Source organism: Setaria italica, chromosome II, assembly GCF_000263155.2.
Source record: "Setaria italica strain Yugu1 chromosome II, Setaria_italica_v2.0, whole genome shotgun sequence".
NCBI lineage: Eukaryota > Viridiplantae > Streptophyta > Magnoliopsida > Poales > Poaceae > Setaria > Setaria italica.
The window spans coordinates 41,360,064-41,381,979 of record NC_028451.1 but is presented as its reverse complement, the minus strand read 5'-3'; the positions used below and the strand labels follow the sequence as shown (position 1 = coordinate 41,381,979).

At 42.5% G+C, this 21,916-nt stretch overlaps 2 protein-coding genes across 2 annotated transcripts; one reads left to right on the top strand and one right to left on the bottom strand.

Annotated features, from left to right (window-relative positions):
* Window positions 1-944: 944 nt before the first annotated feature.
* LOC101771162 (pre-mRNA-splicing factor ATP-dependent RNA helicase DEAH7) lies at window positions 945-9,857 on the top strand. Its single transcript, XM_004957753.3, has 16 exons — window positions 945-1,212; window positions 1,319-1,454; window positions 1,645-1,860; window positions 2,398-2,459; window positions 2,579-2,843; window positions 2,932-3,111; window positions 3,421-3,551; window positions 4,164-4,261; window positions 4,587-4,689; window positions 5,314-5,491; window positions 5,914-6,143; window positions 6,223-6,402; window positions 6,759-7,007; window positions 7,491-7,552; window positions 7,670-7,822; window positions 7,913-9,857. Exons 1-16 carry the CDS (start codon window positions 1,207-1,209, stop codon window positions 9,507-9,509), a joined length of 3,846 nt encoding a protein of 1,281 aa, XP_004957810.2. The 5' UTR covers window positions 945-1,206; the 3' UTR covers window positions 9,510-9,857.
* Window positions 9,858-10,456: 599 nt separating this feature from the next.
* Window positions 10,457-21,730, bottom strand: LOC101770778 (transcription factor GTE9). The gene is made up of 10 exons (XM_004957751.4): window positions 21,483-21,730; window positions 19,237-19,974; window positions 19,099-19,147; window positions 18,947-18,993; window positions 18,766-18,820; window positions 18,631-18,684; window positions 18,365-18,486; window positions 18,204-18,270; window positions 11,180-11,301; window positions 10,457-11,091 (listed from the first exon to the last, which is right to left on the bottom strand). Exons 2-10 carry the CDS (start codon window positions 19,726-19,728, stop codon window positions 10,822-10,824), a joined length of 1,278 nt encoding a protein of 425 aa, XP_004957808.1. The 5' UTR covers window positions 19,729-19,974; window positions 21,483-21,730; the 3' UTR covers window positions 10,457-10,821.
* Between the last annotated feature and the right edge of the window lie 186 nt (window positions 21,731-21,916).

Here is a 21,916-nt window from a genome sequence, read left to right as displayed (position 1 = left end):
ACATTGCAACATAAATTTTGTTTTAAGGCATGCGGTCGAACGCTCTGGCCACGTTGGATAGGGTCCCTTGCCCTCTTGGATCTTGCCAGGTGGTTGGGTTAAGTTGGAAAAGAAATAGGAAATTTATCACTGAAAAATACTAGTGAAACGATTTAAAAGGGCTCTCTTTTTTTCAAATTTTAGGATTTTTATTGTTTTTGTTTTTCATTTTTATGGTTGTCATTTTGGTTCTCACTTTTCCCTAAAATATGATAATGCTCAAAAACAAGCTCCAATAAAACGAGTTTCTCTGTGTTTCATTTTGATTCCTACATATATGAGAGAAAACATTGGTTTGTTTGGACTCAGCTCATTGGAGCTCATAAATTTAGAAGCAAACACAAGCTAGTCTTAATTTCTAGTCTAGCTTGAGATGATATTGCAACGTCGAATTTAACCAATAAACCTAAGTTTTGCTTAGTGGGATAGTTAAATGCTCCAAGTGGATGCCTGGACACAAATTGGAATGTGTATAGATGTGATTTTTATTCGAAAAGTGTATAGATGTGTGATTCTACTCTATAAAAAAAGTTATGATCCCAATGAAGCATCAGAGTTTTTTTTTATCGATTCTTGCACGATTGAGAACCATGGCTTGTTCGCTTCAGCTTATTCAGCCGGCTTATCAGCCACCAAACAGTGTTTTCCTCTCATAACAAATCAGCTGTTTCAGCTTTTCAGCCGACTTATAAGTTGAAACGAACAGACCACATATTCTTGGTTCCAAAAGCCTGAGTATACAAATTTCTGATTGTTTCTCAAATTGATTTCAAATTCAAATCCGTCCCTACCTCCCTACCGAATACCGACATGATAATTTCGAAAAAAATACCGACATGACTAACCGAACCGACCTTACGGCTTTACTTGGCTTTGACAATTTGCACACTGACCCCGCCTATCCACAAAAATTTCCCAATCCCCACTCCCCTTCAGATTCGGGGACCCAAATTCGAGCGACCTTCGCCGCCTCCCCCGGCCTCTCTCGCCGCCACCGTCGCCCGCGCTCTCCCCGCATGCCGCTCGCGCGCCGCCGCATCGCGGCCAAGCCCTAGCCGCCGTCGCCGCTGCAGCAGCAGGGGGTCGCCTCCTACCTCCCCGAGCTGCCGATCCGAGGCGACTCAGTGCTGGTCCCCGACTTCCGAGTCGTCCCCGGCGACCATCACCATGGAGGTAACGGACGCTAAACTGAGTTAGTGCGTGTGCGCTTCGAGGCCGTTTGCGTGCTTGCGCTTACGTTTGAGACGGCTTCCGTGTTTGCTTCGTTTTCGTCGTGCAGGGGAACGGGAACGGGAACGGGGAGGTCGACCTGGACGCGACGATGACCACCCTGGGCCCAGAGGACAACACGGCGCAGGGGCTGATTCTGCCGAGTAAGGTCATGTACCGGCCGCAGACAGGGAAGTCCGTCCTAGGTATGAATCTGGTGCTTGTGCAGTGTGTGGTGTCCGTTTACTGAATGCTTAGGTGCAGTATGACCCATTTTGCTTGGTAGTTTGCTTTGGCCTGATTAATAATGTGCAGGCTTGTGAACTGATTAGTGATTGCAGTCCTGTCGTTGCTGTAGAGTTTCAGTGAACTAACTCTAGGTCTGTGCTCTGGCAGGTCTTGACGACCTCGCCCGCAGGAAGCGGGGATCGGAAGGCAGCAATGTGTTTAAGCCACCCCCTCCCAAGGTAGCTGTTGCGGCTGATTCCGTTGATGAAGATGAGAAGCCAGCACCTGGCGAGAACGATACGACGAGCCTGTCCACAGCAGGTCGCAGTAATTCATCACGACGCTATCGAGGAAGTGGTTCTGATGATAAAACATCTTCGAATGGTGCGTCTTGTTCTTGAATGAAATACTTGAGCTGTATTAATCTAATCACAACTCCTATAGCGTGGCGACCAAAAATGTCCAAACTTTTAGTTGATCACCATCCGTGAGGTTAGTCGTTAGTGGAGGGTGGTTTTCAGGTTTGAGGTTCTGGTGGCTGTGGCCTGTGGAGCTTAGAGGAAGGCTCAAGGCGGCAGCTGCACCGGCAGTGTGCTGCAGTGCTGTGGTGTGGCGAGGTGCCAGAGTCAGCGGTGCTGACTGAAGGGGAATGGTAAAACCGAGTGGTTAGTGAGGGAGGAGTGGTGTGGCGGTGGCAAATCTGGTGGTGGGAACACCGCTGGAGATGGGAGGATGTGGGTGTTTCGGGTGAATCCCTTTCAAGGCTGTCTACTGAAGTCGTATCAGGAAAGAGTAACCTAATGTATAATGCTTCCTTTAGCTGATATATAGACCCTTCTAGTGCTATGTTTTTATGGTAATTCATTTGCACTCATCTGTAAGCTGTAACTAAATCTTTCTCTTCGTTTTTGGAACCAACAGTTGCTGATGAGGATGAAAGGATCCCAACACCCAGCCGTCGGGATGAGGCCCGCCGTCAAGAGGTCAGTATCACATGGAAAATACATTTCTGCCTGTTTGTTTGGAAATTACATCAATAATTTTATTAGTTTTATCTGGGCCTTATTAACAAGTCAAAATTTCTATGTGTGTTGCTTTACAGGCCCACATCTCTAGAAGCTCTCAAGGTTCACGTGCTCATGACACTCCTCGTAGTTATGACTACTATGATGATAGAGGATCCCGTGATAATCGTGGTGACCGTGAGAGATCTGCATCCATTGGCTATAGCAGCAGTGGAAGGCGAAGATACCATGATGATAGGGAATCCCATACTAGGCGTGATGAGCGTGAGAGATCTACGTCCATTGATTACGCTAACAAGAGAAGTCGACATGGGCATGGCTCGAGAAGTTCAAGAACACCTGGTAACTTTCTGGCTTCGCATTCTTTTTTAACTAACTCACTGGCTTGACACTTCACTCATATGAGTATGGTTGTCGTTGCAAATGTTAGCAAGATCTGATTGGGATGATGGACGCTGGGAATGGGAAGATACACCTCGTCGAGATTACCGTGACGATCGACCTGGCTCCCGAAGGCAGCATCCAACACGATCTCCTATGCTTGCTGCTGCATCCCCAGATGCACGCTTGGTGTCTCCTTGGTTAGGAGGGAATACACCACGTTCGGCAGGTAAATTGAGCTCAGCTAGAATATCTTCAAGACTGCTTTGTTTCTAATTATTAAATGAGCCTGCTCGGAAGTGCTTGCTGCAGCTGCAGCTGCAGCTGCTGCAGATAAGCACTCTCTGGCTGTGCATATTTCTTTTTTGAGCTGTGCAGACAAGCACTTCTGAACACACTCAATATATTCTTTACATCGCAGTAACCTGAATGAGCCTACCCCAACTTGCTTGGGACTGAAAGGCTATGTTGTTGTTGTTGTTGCAGTAACCTGAATGAATCACTAAACTAATCATATCGTATTGTTGTGAATGTCCAGCATCCCCGTGGGATAATGTATCCCCTTCACCTGCCCCGATACGTGCTTCTGGTTCCTCAAAAGGGTCTTCTTATTCAGGTTCCGGTGGAAGATCGCACCAGCTCACCTTTTCATCAACAAATGGTTCTACTGTAAGCTATAATTTGATTTTATACAACATACTTTCACTTCATGCTATCACATGTGAATTTGAATTCTATTTTCTACCGCATAATTTAATCAAGTATATGCTTTTGTCCAGCCATACAGCCATCCATTTTTATAGTGTTTTTGACAAGGGTCAGTGGCTACTTCTAGTGTAGAGTCTGTAACGCGAGGGTCTATGCAATTTATTTATTTTGTTTGGCTGAACATGCACACCTCAGTGCCTGTTTTATGCTGGTCCTCTTTCTTTAGGTTGATTCATACTTAAATTTAATTGAACAATGCAGTCATGATCTAGGATTGTCATTGAGTATGTGGTTAATTACTATATAAACAGCTTTATGGTAATCTATGGTTAGGATTTCTTAATTCTCATATTAGGAATCAATCTTTGTTTTATGTATAGTCATTTAGTCAATCAACTTCGTGAATTTTTATTATGTATAGTCAATCAACATACTGATAGCAACCTGGTGAGTTGATGATCTTTGAATTCCATGTTTCTTTAGTTTGCCTTTTAGACTCTTGCAACATTCTCCTTTTATTTCCTCAACATTATCATAAGCTACAAGTCTATAACTGCTACCTTGTTATCCCAGGTCATCGATGCTGATAGAAGCCCCTCAAATCCTGATAGGAACCATGAGCTAACCGAGGAAATGATGCAAGAGATGGATTATAATGCTGATCGTGCATGGTAATTTTCCTTATAAACATTGCTTAGTTTTTTTTACAGAAGGTCAATGTTACAGGTGCTGTATGATCTTTGTTGGCACAAAAGCATATAAGCAAAAGCTTTCCGTTTCTGCATGTTGCAATGTTTGCTTCCAAACTGCTAGTGGCAAAGTATACTTTTTATATAATTATTAGTTTACATATTGAAATCAATTGTGAACATTTTCTATTTGTATTTAGCACACAATCCCAATTTATTGTACCTTAGCGTGCTTTCTTCACTGTTCTAGTGGTCATAGAATACCAAATATAATTAACCACTCCTCTAACCTTTGCAAATTCTTCAGGTATGACTGTGAAGAACACACCACCATGTTTGATGGTGATAATGCTATGTATCATGATGACAGTTCATACAAAAAGAAGGAAGCAGAGATGCCGAAGAAGCTGGTAAGTTCCTTTTTTGTTTACCTATATGGTACTCCCAAGTCTTCATCGTAACCCTCATAGTTCTGGCCCTTTAATCTTTATGAGTCGGGCTTATCACTATAGAACTGTGAAGATGTGAACATTGATGGTAAATAGATAAAGAGAACAGATGCCGTGCTTCTAGCTAGAGTTGGGCCTACTGAAATTGCCCTGTACTTTGGCTTCACATTTCATGTAGCCACCTGATATTCTACTAGCGAAATGCCAGCAAAAACTGATAGTAGCAATAACAATACAATCATCCTAGACACATGCTTTGTTTTCCTTGGTCTTATTCTTCGACTTCCTATCTTCTAGCAACATATTGGGTTTTACCCCTACTGAATTCATGATCCTGATGAGATTGATAGCATATGAGGTGCACCATCACTGGAAATTATATTCATCTTATTGTATGGGTCATAATTTGATATAACTACTTTCAGTGTAGCCAAACTGTGCGTGCAGAAATTGAACGCTAATCCAAGATTTTTTTCCCAATATTTCAATTGTTCCAGTAAAGATTGTAGTTTTGTTGCCTTAACTTTTACGGTATGTGCTATGCACTTGTACTCTGTTTTTGACAGCTATTTCTCTTTGTTGCAGACTCGCAGAGATGGTAGTCTGATGACCCTTGCTCAAAGCAAAAAGATGTCACAGATGACTGCTGATAATGCTCAGTGGGAGGATAGACAATTGTTGAGATCTGGAGCTGTTAAAGGAACAGAAGTCCAGACTGAATTTGATGATGAGGACGAGCGGAAAGTAATACTTCTTGTGCATGGTATGTTATTTGCCTATCAAGGCTTCCTTCTAGTTGTTTGAGATTTGTGATTCAGTAAGCTTCTTAATCACACCACACATGTTACTATGTTAGAAATCATCCCTTGGTTACATGGAAGATTTCATGAATGTAAACAATTCCTGTGAAAAACATTAAGCATGTTGGAAACACATTTTCCAACATGAATGTAAACACATTTTCCAACATGAATGTAAACACATTTTCCAATTTTATGTCAACCGGAAAGTTAATACTATCGTAATCTGGGGCCCTCATGCCATTATCTGTACTACATAAGAAAGAAAGATAAAGTAACATGTGTGTTAACATATTATTCTTTTACTTGTGGACAAGGCTTCCTGCCTATTTACAGTATCCTGATGCAGTTGAAGTTGAGAAGCTAACGACTTAATTTTTGGCAGACACAAAGCCTCCGTTCCTGGATGGACGAGTTGTATTTACAAAACAAGCAGAACCCGTAATGCCGCTGAAGGATCCTACATCCGATATGGCTATTATTTCACGCAAAGGTTCTACTCTGGTTAGGGAAATCCGTGAAAAGCAGAGCATGAATAAATCAAGGCAACGATTTTGGGAGCTTGCTGGATCTAAGCTTGGGAACATCTTGGGTGTTGAGAAAACGGCTGAACAGGTAGCTTATTTCCACATTGTATATGTGTTCTGAAAATACAGTTCCATATCCTTTATCTTACCCACCTTTTAAAATTCAGGTTGATGCAGATACTGCTGTTGTTGGTGACCAAGGAGAGATTAATTTTAAAGAAGAAGCAAAGTTTTCTCAACATATGAAGGAAAAAGTAGAAGCTGTCAGTGATTTTGCCAAATCAAAATCTCTTGCTCAACAAAGACAGTATCTTCCCATATTTACTGTCCGGGATGATCTGCTACAGGTTTGTGCTTGGGTTTGTAAATTTATCACGAGCTTTTTAGTTGTGTTGTGATTTCCATCTTACTTTCGTCTACTTCATGGAATTTAGTGCATCTGAAATCTGTACCATATGTTCTGTATACTGTAAAGGTTCAACATCCAAAAGGATTGAAATTTTGAGCCATGCCTTTGGTGAATGAGGAAACACCAATGCATAAGGAGAAATGACAACTCTGATAATTTTATATTAAACATCCTTTTGGATTCCTTGTGCATATGCCATGCTTGAGGCGAATACTTCAATTTTTATATTTAGTTTCTTTGAAATGTAGTAGCCCAGTTTGTTAATAACCTAGTCTTATTCATGTTATTGGGCAGGTTGTGCGTGAAAATCAAGTAGTTGTGGTTGTTGGTGAAACTGGTTCTGGGAAGACTACTCAACTAACTCAGTATCTGCATGAGGATGGATATACTACCACAGGAGTTGTTGGTTGTACCCAACCAAGGCGTGTGGCTGCCATGAGTGTTGCTAAGCGAGTCAGTGAGGAAATGGAGACTGAGCTGGGAGATAAAGTTGGATACGCCATACGATTTGAGGATGTCACTGGTCCAAACACTATAATAAAGGTAAACTGCTAGTGACTTTCTTTGTTTATAGGCTGAAGTTCAAGCACATTTAGACCTTTGTCCTTCTATCTCAGGGTTTAGTGTTCTTTATTGTTATTACGTGTTTAGGACTTTAGGTACTGCATGTGTTTCTGCTCGAATATAGCCTTGTAGGAGGGCTAATTATAGGTCTTATAGGCAAAGCACTATCATTTGTGATCACATCTGACCACTTGGCTGAAACTTGGGCCTGATTTACATTGTAAATTAAGTCACACTAACTTTGGTCAAGTTTTAGTTGCTTAGTATGTTTTTTTCTGCCTTCCTGACAAATAGCAAAATTAATTGCTGGCTTTGTCATCACATCTGACCACTTGGCTGAAACTTGGGCCAGATTTACATTGTAAATTAAATTACTTCAACTTTGGTCAAGTTTTAGTTGCTTAGTACGGCTTTCCTACCTTCCTGACAAATAACAAAGTTAATTTGTTCGCCCATTTGCAGTATATGACAGATGGAGTGCTGCTCCGTGAAACCTTGAAAGATGCTGACCTTGACAAGTATCGGTATGTTGCTAACTTCTCCCTTCCTTTCTCAGTATTTGATAGAGCATGAGATGTCAGATAGTCTTAATATGACTTGCCATACTAAAGCTTTTTTCCCCCCTCGCCTTTCTTTTGTAGTGTTATCGTCATGGATGAAGCACATGAGAGGTCACTCAACACTGATGTTTTATTTGGTATATTGAAGAAGGTTGTTGCACGCAGACGGGATTTTAAACTAATCGTCACATCTGCAACCCTAAATGCAGACAAGTTCTCCAAGTTCTTTGGAGGGTAAGATAACCTGATAGGTATCTTTATTCCAAGTAAAATCTTTGCCATGCTTACCTGTGCAAGCTTGCTAACTCTCTCCTTTCTTTGCAGCGTGCCGGTATTCCATATCCCAGGCCGGACGTTCCCAGTTAACATTATGTTCAGCAAAACGCCATGCGAGGACTATGTGGAAGGGGCAGTGAAGCAGGCAATGACTATCCACATCACCAGTGGCCCTGGTGATATTCTCATTTTCATGACTGGGCAGGAGGAAATCGAGGCTACCTGCTATGCTCTTGCTGAACGCATGGAGCAGCTGATATCATCGTCCACCAAGACTGTGCCTAAGCTGGAGATTCTGCCGATCTACTCGCAGTTGCCAGCTGACTTGCAAGCCAAGATCTTTCAGAAGGCTGAAGAGGGTGCTCGCAAATGTATAGTTGCTACCAATATTGCTGAGACCTCATTGACAGTGGATGGTATCTTCTACGTCATCGATACTGGATATGGGAAGATGAAGGTGTACAACCCACGGATGGGTATGGATGCCCTCCAGGTTTTCCCTGTCAGTCGGGCAGCTGCTGACCAGCGTGCGGGTCGAGCAGGAAGAACTGGCCCTGGCACCTGCTATAGGCTGTTCACAGAATCAGCCTACCAGAATGAGATGCTCCCTAACCCTGTGCCAGAGATCCAAAGGACCAACCTGGGGAATGTGGTGCTTTTACTGAAATCTCTGAGAGTTGAAAACTTGCTTGATTTTGATTTCATGGACCCTCCTCCCCAGGAGAATATCCTCAACTCCATGTATCAACTCTGGGTATTAGGAGCCTTGAACAATGTTGGTGGCCTTACAGAAATTGGCTGGAAGATGGTGGAGTTCCCATTGGACCCGACTCTAGCAAAGATGCTTCTCATGGGAGAGCAGCTAGGGTGCCTTGATGAGGTGCTGACCATTGTTTCCATGCTATCGGTACCCTCGGTTTTTTTCCGGCCCAAAGATCGAGCAGAGGAGAGTGATGCAGCACGGGAGAAGTTCTTTGTCCCTGAGTCCGACCACCTGACACTCCTGAACGTGTATCTTCAGTGGAAGTCTAACCAATACCGAGGAGACTGGTGCAATGATCACTTCCTCCATGTCAAGGGTCTCCGTAAGGCTCGGGAAGTGAGATCTCAGCTGCTGGACATACTGAAAACCCTGAAGATCCCCCTTACATCATGCCATATGGAATGGGACGTGGTGAGGAAAGCTATCTGCTCTGCTTACTTCCACAACTCTGCCCGATTGAAGGGTGTCGGGGAGTATGTCAACTGCCGGAACGGGATGCCTTGCCATCTGCACCCCAGCAGTGCACTCTACGGCCTCGGCTACACTCCAGACTACGTCGTCTACCACGAGCTTGTCCTGACCACCAAGGAGTACATGCAGTGCGTTACCGCGGTTGACCCGCAATGGCTAGCGGAGATGGGTCCCATGTTTTTCTCAGTGAAGGAGACAGACACTTCCCTTCTGGACCACAAGAAGAGGCAGAAGGAAGAGAAGACGGCAATGGAGGAAGAGATGGAGAAGCTGAGGCAGGAGCAAGCCGAGGCGGCGCGAATCGAGAAGGAGAAGGAGCGGGAGAAGAGAGCTAAGCAGCAGCAGCAGGTTGCTATGCCTGGTCTGAAGAAGGGCGCGACATATCTGAGGCCCAGAAAAATGGGTTTGTAGATAAAACCTCGAGTAAACTACTCCCTCTGTTCTGATTTACATGACGCTGGTTAGCTCAAATTTGAGCTAAGCAACGTCAAATAAAAAAGAACGGAGGGAGTACTAAACTTTAGCAGTGTACTGCGTTGCTAGGCTGAAATCACCTGTACAATAGCCTTGCTAATTCATGAGGTAATGTAGCCTGTACTATGCCGCATGCAAAACACAAGAACACACATGATCGTGAATGTAACAGCTACAGCATCGAGAAGTGAAAAAACAAAAGAAAAAAAAGGGGTGCATCGGACCAGATTTTGCATCAACTGGTTTTAGCAGAGAACTGTTAATGGACGTCGTATATTTGATCTCCGTATTTTGTTAAATCCAGGGTGCAGGTGCTTCAAAAGTTCCTTTTGTCGATGTCTGTACACTGACTGCCGCGATTCGAGCCCACGACATCATAAACATGTAATCTGTCAAAATGCTTTACAACAAAGAAAAAAAAAACCTAACTATGGCTGCTGGGATCCGTGCCCAGGTCTCCACGGCCACATGGAATTCTCACCACTAAGCTACATTGGATGCTTGCTTTCTGGTATCATAATACCAAAAACAATCCTAGTAATCTCTTTGCAAAGTGCAAGTTTACGATTCACTCGAATGTTTTTTTTTTGCGACGACACCCGCATGGATGCTAATAAATATATTGATTAATGTTTACAGAACTAATATTATAATTCTAAAGATATATAATTATATATGAAACTTTAGTGATTTTTTTTGAGTAACCAACTTCAGTGAATTTGATGTCACAAATTTAGGACATAAAAATATACTTGCTTAACCACAGAAAAACTCTCTTTTTATTCTGCAAATACTATTTCCTATTTGTCTTGCTGCAAGCCAGCACATCACTAATTCATAAACGGCACCTCTGGGCAACTTCAGATTCATAATGGGCGCAGAACGGGGGAAAAGAGCAATACGAATGTCAAACATCCGGCTTAACAGGTAACACCATATAACTACAATATACACTGATATCTCTCTATTTTTTTTCTTTTTTTAGAAAGTCCAATCAAGAGCTTCCTGTGAATAGCCTATGACCACCTAAAACATACAGTGGCACATGACAACCACAAAACTGATGGCGATGCCCAAATTATTCTACTCCCGACAGAGACATTCTGGGGCAACTAGGTTAGATGACACATCAGACCACATGAACTGACACCAATTTTGCTCCGCTTATGATGTTGCATGGAGGCGGAATAGATTACATAGCACACACATAATCTTACAATCCCAGGTTAACAGTCTGGATAAAGGTATGCTATTGACAGCAGCTGATCTCTCCTTCCTCGACATCGGCATTCAGGGAGGTTGACAAACTGTCCTCCAGTTCTTGTTCAACCTCTTCCTCAAGATCTTTCTTTATGAACAGGCCAAGTGCCTCCAGTGGGCTCCCTAAGCCCTGTGGCAACTCAATCCCATGGACAAAATCTACGATCAATTTGCTTGGAGGATTCAACTGCCACTTTTGGCACAAGTTCTCCAGGTCCTTCAGAAAGTCACTATTGTCAATATCAACGGTCTTCTTCATCTACAGGCCAAAGAGAACAGCTTGAATAACCATAGTGCCGGATCAAGCATAGAATTATTCTGGTAAGGAAATGGCAAGCAGAAAGTACCATGTGCAGTGCCAGTCGTGCAGCCTTTCTTTCCTTCTCGCGCTTCATCCTCATTTCTTCCTCTAGCTTTAGTTGTGCAGCAGCTTCAGCAGCCTTTACCTGTGCCTCGATTCTTGCTTTCTCTGTCACATGGAAGAAATTTGAAAAATGAAGCCATGCAGGTCAACATTCACAGGACGGGCAAAAGTAGCTAGCATAACATAAGGCTGATAGGCAAATAGTGAAATAAATAAACACGAACAGGAGCGAGAAAGAAAGAAATGCATCTATTACACGGTATGTTTAGAGAGTAGAAATGTAGAATGGCAACAGAGTTTAGAGAGACATAAGCTATGTTTTGCTCTATCCTGGACTTCAGGAAGATGTCAACTTACTCGAGCTCAGAGTTCTGAAGGCATACAGAAGGGTAAAAACATGCTGATCTACACGCAAATTCATGTCGTAAGAAGAATCCATATCAAAATAAGGTCGGCTAATATCATGAGTGATGTCTCGTAATATTGGGTAAAAGCTGAGTCGTGCATGAGTTATGTCCCAAATTGAAAGTTTTTTTAAAATCAATTTGAAAGTTTGGCGTTGTTGGAGTTCTTTTCTTTAGTGAAGTTTGCAGCGTCCAGTGTATAGTTAAGTAGAAATATGATGCAGGTGCAAGACTATTGGCATGAACAGGAAGTGGGCAGGATGGAGAGATATGAAAAATGGCACCGATGGGAATTTTCCTATCGGACGCTCTGTTGCAACACCAAAACAAAACATTTGCAACATTAAAAATCTGTGATTGCAACATTGAAAAATATGCGAAAAATAGCTCAATGTAAACACATATTCAATGGGGAAAAATTCCCACAGCAAAATTAAAACATGTTTCATGCAACATTTCCAAGCAAATCACCATATGTATAGATGTTGCAACAGTTGGCTTTTGCAAGACTATATGGTGAAACACTAAAAACAAACATGGCAAAATGAAAAATCAATAGATAAAACACCAAAAGCCAACTGTTGCAACATCTATACATCTAAAAAATCAATCATGCAACATCGCAAGATGCATTCATTCGCAACACTCGCACACATCTATAGCGCACTTGCAACATCCAAAAACCTCTACTACAACACCATGGGGTATCTAATGCAACATGACCGTCAAGAACTGTCTTCACTGGCACACATCTATAGCACTTGCAACATCCAAAAATCCCTACTGCAAAATCATGGGGTACCTAATGCAACTTGACCATCGAGGAGAACTTTCTTCACCTATCTAGGAACAGGCTTCTCCTGTGCTCCTTCCATGGCCATCGGTGAGCATGAACCAAGGCGGTGGGAGTGCTCAATGCTCAAAATGGCTGAGCAAGACGGCGCACTGCTCTGGGAACCATGGTGCGCGGCCACGGCAGTTTCACCAGCACCTATCGCGTTCGCGTGTGCGAGGTGGATGAGCAAAAGGAGCAGCTCCCTCTTGTGGAAGGAATGAAAGGATATGAATCAATGGGTGAAGGACCAAACATGTGGTGGAGAGGCAGCACATGTTTTTCCGTGTGGACCCGCGTCCAATATTCTCACCACACATCGGACGGCCGGAGCGAAGCATTAACGTATGAAAAAGGCAATTGTTCCTTGCTACCTCCATCAATTATCGATTGTGCTAGTTGTCAAAGCAAATGTTTAGGCTATATCCCTAACCTCCCCCCCCCCCCCCCCCCCCCCCCCATCAGCTCATTGCACTTCACCATCTTCTGTCCCAATTACGAATTTCACAAATGCAGTTACACAGTGTTTGAGGTTATGGAGCTTCAGGACACTTATAAGATGCACCACCATATTAATGTTCTAGGAACACTACCCTCTAGAACAGATACCCAGGCCACCATCATCACCCAGCCTGCGACACAATTACCGAAAGAAATTCTTCATGTCCACCTAAGAATCACTAGAGGGGTAAATGATATGTGGGGCTGGAAGAGGAAGAAGAAGGGGAAATGGATGAAGAAAGGTAGAGGAAAAAGAAGAGAGAAGCACCGCACATGAAGTCAATGCCATGTCATCATCCACATAGCCTGCCCATCAATGAAACCATCTCCTAGTCCACCTTACTCATTTGATATTTAGGTGGATCCTAGTGTCATGCTAATATTGATGGACATGCGAGTCGTTTCAATGCTACCTGTTTTCTACAGCGGCTTTAGAGACGGTTTCTCCAATGCCGCCCATTGTGTGTCCAATGGCACTGGTCATCAGGGCCCACATTTCATCACTTTCTTCTCTCTCCTTCCTTTGGTTAGCAGTAACGCATGCTGGTTCCAGGGAGCTCAGCACAAGTGATCGCATATGGCACGCCACATAGCTTATGGTAACAACCGTGACGCCTATGCATTAATGTCGATAAATGCCAACTCTCCAACCTTTGTAAAAATCATTGATTCTAAGAATATTGAATCGAAAGTCTTAAGTAGGATCGCAACCACATAATCGTAAATATACAAATCATAGAAATGCAGGTTTTATTGACTAGAATCGTAGGATCAAGCCTTTCTAGTTTGATTGTAAAGTTGCATGATACTCAAGTAGTATTGCAAAGGGGAATAAAAAGATGACATGTGGGCCTTAGTGGTTCTTGTTGCAACAGCAAAGAGACTGCTATTGAGCAAAAGGCAACGATATGGTCATACTCTCACTAAAAACATGCAAACAGGTCTTGAAAGGCCCAATAGTGTCATCAAAACATGTCCACCTACTTGTACATAATGGGAGACATTTGCAGGAGCGGAATGAGAACGAGATCCCTTCTACCCTCCCCTCTAGAGCACAACAACAACAAAAGTCCTAATCAATTGTTCAAGGTGCTACGTATGTAGCATCACAATAAGATGTTTCAAACTATAGGGAAACAACCATGCCTTTTAAGGCGTTACCTAGGAGGCTCAACGATTTTTTCAATCGTGGCCTCGTATCCGCCGCGACCTCCTTGCATGTCATCGCCTCACGCAGAAAGGCGCCGCCCAGGTGTCGAAGCAACACAAGCGAAAAAGGCAACTGCATGCACACCTCCTCCTCGTGCGAGACCGTGGCCTTGCCAGCAGAACACCAATTGAGGGGAGGAGAAAGCGAGGTGAGAAGAGAAGGAACTGGCAGCCCGCAGAAAGGGAATTGCGCCCGCAAGGGAAAAAAGCGCAGCGCAATGTGGTACAGCAAAATAACTGGAGCGTTTAACAACAGAGGCGGGGGTAGGATCACGTGCCTACACCTCCCACTATGTTTTACTTGTGCTCATTGCTCAATTGTTACATAGCATGTGCTTAGTGCAATGTCTGCCTCATGCCTATGCTTACTGCTTTTGGTTAGTTTAATTATCTGTGCCTCCATTAAGGACTGTGATTTGTGCTTGGTGTTTTCTGCTGCTTCATCATATGTTAATGTGTATGGTGTCGGCTCGCCTCGTGCTTTAAATGCCTAAGCATCTGGAAGGGGGTGGGTCGCCGGGTCTCATCTTACTGCCTCAAAAACCATGGAAACGACAACCACGAATCTCAATCAAAGTTCGAAGAGCATAGAAGGACCACTTTTCAGAAAAAGAGGCTCAAGAGTTGGAGGTTGTGGTAGCAATAGGGCCTCCCCAAAAGGCGGAAGTGGAATGGACAAAAGGGGTAGGAAAGAAAAGATGAGACCGACTAATCGACAAGAAGTATAAAGCCGGGTCAAAAATGACAAGACAATCATAATTTGTGCCCAATAGTATGAACAAAATATATGAGCTGCATCGCAAGTCTGGGGACAAGATATTACACCAACGACCTACCAAGGATGGTTACCAAGCAAGCTAGAAGCACAACACATTTTTTTTCACAAACTAAGACACATGAGTAAGTCATAGAGGTGGCAACTCTCTTGATGACATGCGACCCATATAGGCAATGCCCCACATGATGCGTGGGTGATATACCACAAGGCATCGAATTGGGGGTGCACCTGACACAACAAAGGTAAAGGGCATCACCCCGTTGAATGTACTGTTTTGGTCCGATTAGGCAAACTTGAATAAATAGGATTCTAGGACTCTTCAGATATATTTTATATTTTAACTTTTAAATTAGGTCTGCAAATTTTAGGTCAATGAAAATAATATAGATATAGAATCTTCATACCACAGATTCAACTAGAGCTACAAAAGATTCCAAACAATAGTCCTAAAGCAAAGAAAAGTCTAGCAACAGCACGGCACATAAGCAAAGTACTCCCTCCGTTAAACTGTCTGCAGCATGCTTGACCATTGAGGTTGAGGATATCCAGAGTGTAGTTATTGCAATGTTTCCAATAGATACACCCGATTAAATGTTTTGAAAGAACAGTCGTGGTTGTATTATGTTATTTAATAGGGGCATGGTCGCTCATTTCACATTGATTGGTTGCTGCACATAGCTTGCTATACAATGAAACGGAGGGAGTATATACAACAGAGCAAGGAAAAAACTGCACTGTTCCCTTCCCCCCCTCTAACCCTTCTCTCACCCTTTTCTACACAATCTTCCAATATGCGAGTCACTTTTCTCTTCATCCTCATGGGAAAACAAAATCTGATTCTCTATTCTTGCATCTCCAGCCATGGAAAAGTTGAGACTCGACAAGAAGAGTCTGGTGTATACGCATCAATACGTAAAATTCTGGACAAGCATACCTATGTAACACTGATTGAATACGGTGCTCACAATGGTACTGGTAAATTTTGCAAATGACGATGTAAATGAAGCTGATGTAATTCACACTAGTCAATGGAGTGAAATGGTAGTGCAACTAGTAGAACCGAACATGGTAGAAATGGTTGGTCTCCAATGGAGATCAAGAGGTACTGCGATACTGATTGATGGGAATGAAAATATTCAGGTTATCCAACCAAAGAAGCACATAGATTCTAGAGGCAGCTGTCAGCCTATCACAGGGTCATTGGCTGTATCTTTTTTTTCTCGAATACGCAGGAGAACTGCGTATCATTGTATTAATAGTAGAGAAAGGAGTCATACAGAGACCCAAACACACCCACACACACACCCACTTACTGATTGAAACTAATCACCTATGACTGAGAAGAAAGACCTGACCAAGGACCCTCCAATCACTGGCTGTATCTAAGGTGTAGCAGCAGCACCAATGAAGCAAGGTGCTGCTACTATCACCAATGGTGACCGAGCAACAAAGAACATTGGAGAAAGAATGGGTGGGAGCAATAGATCTAGGCAACGCCAATAAGGCAGGACGGAGAAGGATTTGAGGTGACAGTAGAGTGGCAACAGCTTTCGGGGCAGGGCGGTTGATAAGAGTTCTAATGTGGGTTCAGGTTACTGTCCAATTGCCCGATGTATACATGCACCAAAGGAACTGAGCCTAGCTCATTTGCTGAAAGGTGCAAGAGTACGCCCCCACCCCACAGGTGTGGAATTTAGGTGACTTTCTTAATGACAATGCCACCTAGTTTCTCCAAGGTTAGTCAAGTTTTTTAACTATATACCAGGCAATAAAAGGCATAAATGCCCTCAAAAATTATTCACTTGTCTAATATACTCAACAAACAGCACCCAAAATTACAACCTAAACCCAGACTGATACTCCAAATTTTTTGCTCGCAATTTAGGAGGAATTTTTGTCACTCATAATACAATATAAACTCCTAGTATTTACAACTGAATACCGATAAAGTTCAAAAGTGGAAGGTTCTACATGCATAACTTCACTAACTGGTAAGCAACTAACTATGTCAATCATGATCAAGTAAAAGCCAATTAAAAATCCTAACAAATTTGCAGTTAACCCAATGATAAAATGTTAAAAGCCAATGAAAACTCCCCAAATCACCTCACCATTTCAGACAGTTCCTAACATGCCATGAGTAAAAAATCTCTAACCAGTTCCTGTTGATAGCCAGTTATTGACAAGAAATTGCTAGAATAATTTGTGAAACTTCAATTGCAAACCAGTCATTGATTAGGCTGATTGCTGCCAGTAGCTAGAGAAAGATGGGTCAAATGCATTTTCAAAATTCTAACCCTCCCAAAGCATATAAGCTACTAAAACATTATTTCCTAAAGCAAGTTCCCCACCATGTCGAATTGTCTACTCTATTTTATATTTTTTCGAGAATGCCGCCACTCGGACTCGAACCGAGACGCAAGAGCACTGCTTTCTACAAGCAGCGTGTCTACCAATTTCACCATGGCAGCTGACTCGAAATAAGAGGTAAATTAATTCTCTTCCTTATGAAAATGGTTAACGTTGAGGAACCATTAGTATTTAAGAACATCATCTTACAGTCTAGATATGCAATGCTCTACAACTTTTATTGCAGCTCATCATATGTTGTCAACGCCCCACTATCCATACATAACTCAAGACTGTTCCAGAATTTTTTTTCCCCAAAATTCAAAATGCTGTAAGATCATTTCTTCAGCTAGCTTCTTTGAACTACTTCACAAATACTAAGATCGTTTCCAAGAATGATTCAATGATCAACAAACTGGCCTCTAATATCCTCACAGAAAAAAATGAAGAAAAAAAATCCAGTCTTAGAATTGACTGGCTTGTTCAAAGGCCCCTCCATCAGCTCCCTACCAACGACAAAATATCATGCATCATGCTACTGTGTGACACGCTTGAGACCATATTAAAACATAGGGCACGCCTGGCGCTTAGGGCCATGTCTGGATAGGGGCGAATTAGATCTAATCACCTCAAATTAGCATAAAAATTGCAATTTCACTCACAATCCAGGAGGAATACCCATCCAAGCAAAAAAGTATGGTGGGAACATTGTTTATGCAGAAATTCTATGTAGCAAGAGATGTAATGCAAAATTTTGGATATTAAGTGGAATAGCAAGTTCACCAACAATCTACTCACGTATATTTTTGTATTAAAAAAAAGGAACAGGACTAGTGAGAGCTCTTCATGAATACTAAGGCACAATTGAATTGACCAAACTTGGTAGAGGTAAAAGAACACATCAAGCACATACAACCATCAGGAGATTGCATACCTTCTAGCTGACTTTTTTCCAGTCTCTCCTTTTCTAACTGCAACTTTGCAAGGTCTACTTCCTTCCCCTAGAAAATCAAAACAGCTCCAGTAAGAGCCGTAGAGAAACATCTTCTGAAAAGTTGTAGTGTACAATGTCCAGTATGTATTCAGAAATATTACATGATCCAGAAGTGCATTTTGTTGTGCCTTCACAATTGTTCCAGCAAAACGACTCTTGAGCATTGCTATACGAAGGGCTTTACTTGGTGACAAAGGTTCAAGGTGTAAATAACTTTCCTCCCCTAGAATTTACATCACAAGATGTACTATATTAGCAAACAATTATACGTAGAAAATAGTGCCACAAGTTCAGGCCGTTATAACAACAACGTAAGAATCCAAAACTAATATACAAGCAGGTGTGACAAATCTATGATAACAACTACCTTGTTCACAGGAAGCAAGAGGTGAAGTAGAATTGCAAGACGGTGACTCATTTCCTACGGTCGCAAGGAAGTTCGTTAGATAACTGATAACATGGTATATAGGTTCATAAATTTTGGTTGAAATCATCAACACACCATTTGATAAAGCGCAGCTCTCATTTGATTGTATTCTTGATATTTTATCATTCCCCTGAAGATAGAAGATATTGTATAAGAGGAAAGATGGACAATCATTCAGCTACTGATGACACTATCAGACATCCAGACAAAGATAGGTACAAGTCCAAATAGAAATAAGGGCAGTCAAGCCAAAAACCTTGGTGCAATCCAGTGAATTATCTATAGAGTGCTCTTGGATACCAGCTGCATGAAAGGATCCCCCCACAAAAAAAAAGCAAACCATTAAAAATCCTCTAGTAGATTATACTATATGATGAGAATCAAAAATTGAGAGAAGATTTGTCAAACCTTTGAGAGAGGTATTCTCACAGCCACGGACAAAAAATTTAATTTTTACCTGTGTGGACAGCAGATAGCAATACATTAAAATGATATTGTCATTAAAAAAGAAATACCATCAAGTGAACAGGTATATAATTATCCTACTTTGGAGGATATTGCATTTATTGATGGTTCCTTTGCCAGTGAATTTGAGCATGTGACCAGCCCTCTAGGAATCAAAGACTTCGATTTCATGGCAGCTTCAGGCTTCGTTGCCTTCATTGGTTTCTGCTCTTGTACTGGGTTTCTGCCATTCCATTTTCTTATCACTGATCGCCATTCCGAGTCAAATATTCTATTTAACTGTTCGGCAACTGCATGGACATCATTTCCTGGAGGATTATACTTCATCGCATTTGCGAATGTAAGTCTCACATCTGCTGCAAACTCACTGGCTGTAACATATTGCTTGTTTGTGAGTTTCTTCTTAACAGTACCCAAGTCCATTGGATTACAGATAACATCGAAGTAATCAGGAATCCCGTAAAGAACAGGGTCAACTGGTTTATGGAAAAGCCAACCACCTTTGTGATCCATAAGCTTCTTCAGAATTTTTCCACACAGCCTTGTCTTGCTAACATTCATGCTTTCAGCCATGCTCTTGGTGAATGATTGGTGCTCAAATATGGAATGTGATGTCACCTCAGATTTTTGGGAGGTTATTTCTCCAACCTCTGAATCTGTACTAGAACGTTCTGGTTCACTGCTTATACAAACTGCCCTCCTCTTTTTATACTCTTGTGAGCTCAAAGTGTTTTGTGAGAATACTTGCTTTCTGGTTAACCAGTAACTTCAGACTTGTCAATACCTCTCAGATAGCCACACAACACATCCTCTGTAGGGCTGAAAACAGAAGATTGATACAGGAGAAAGTTACATGCCATGCACCAAATAAAGTGGTAAGTCCAAAAAGGAAACAACAGCAGAACAGTAACACAAATTGCTTACAGTCTATTTTAAGCAGGAGTTGTTTTACATAATTTCTGACAGTATAATTATTCAAAAGTTTGCATGACGACAACTAAAACTACCTATACAATAACTGGTTAAATGATACAGAACATTTTGGGATAGGTTTTTTTTTGTCTTGTGCATTTCATTGAAACAGCTTGCCAATGTAGGATATCCAATACTTCTAAGCAATGATCGTACTTCATATACAGTTAGAAATGCTACTCCATTTCATTTTTATCTCTCGAGTTGCTAGCTGCTAAAGTGCTAAGTATAGATTGAATTTACTCAAAATGGGAACAGGGACTGCTTTCTGCACGAGCAATCTAGAAGTAATCTACGCACAATGTTAAACAACCATTTTTGGAACAGAATGATAACCAACAAGATCTTCTTATCCCCAAAAGGGGAAAGATTGCAGAATTTTGTTTTTCTAAAAGATAAACACGTAGTGTATGTTTCCAGTTTTGCTGGCTTGAAATTAAGTTTATGGCTGTTTTCCCAGTATATTGTAAAAAAAGACCAAGCCAGCACATATATCATGCTTCATGGTCTCATGGCTGTTTTTCCTCAAGAAAAAAAAGAAAATATACACCATGCACCCTTTTCAGATGCATTAACCACACATTATACATTAAGTAGCATTATGAAAGCAAGCAATCCCTTTTCATTTTCTGGCATGTCTTCTTTCAGCGCTATATGCTAGAGTGTATGTACATCTAAATTCCCTATGGTAATTTTTGAGTTAATATTGCATGTTGCCACTAACTACAGTGAATATTTACTTTAAATATTTCATTTCACATGGTGGAACATTTATATATTACCCTGGTCCAATATTCCATTTCAACTACCTCAACTCACCACAAGTGCAACCACCCATACAGGAAAACCATGCAATCTACGCTTGCATTGAAGGTAACCCATGGTTACAAAACAAAAGGTTCTGCACATCAATCTCTACGATTTATATAAATGTTCCACCTCTTGGAACTTACTAAATATCAATCTCTATCATTTGGGACTACCAACAATTCAATCATCTCAAGGAACTTACTAGATATCAAAGTAGCACGGTGATTTACGAGCATATAACTCCATGGCCACGGCACGAGCATTCAGTACCCAAGCCTAGTCCTAGAAGCCCAATTTCCGCCGTTCCGCATGTGGCACAACCAAGCTTACACAATAAACGCAAATCCTTAACATAATCTAACAAGTCCCAATTACGTCACGGCCACGCCAATCACCCAATTATCCAACCCAATCTACAGAACTACACCGACGCCCAACAGCAAGCCCCATGGCAGCTTCGAAACCCTGGAGCCAGGGTCAAACGACCCAACCACAGCGCCTGCCCGGTCCTCTCGAGACAAAAAGGCAAGAAGAGAAGAACCAACCTGGTGTCCGCGCTGCCGTGGCAGAGAGCGCGGGGCTGCCGCGCGAGTCCCGCCCCCCGTAGGGCCGGGAGGCCCCCTCCCCTCTTCGCGTTCCCCCGACCTCCTCAGATCCCACGACGGCGCGGGGCGGGTCGGAGATAGGCGCACGCTAACAAAGCCGCCGCCGCCGCCGCCGCTGACGCAGCTGCAGCTCTTCACCGGCGAGCGAGCGGGCGGTGTGAGGGAAATGGAAAGGGGATCACGGGGCTGCGGGGGGCTAGGGTTTTAACTCGGGCTCGTGGGAAGCGAACCCGACCGACGAGACAGACGACAGGGAGGGTGCCTCTCGGTTAGACCGGACCCGGTCCTTCACTCGCTCTATCGGTCGGGCTCGAATGGAGCATCGTTCCACTGAGAGTGGGTCCCATGTTGCTACCTGAGGACTGGACCCCGCG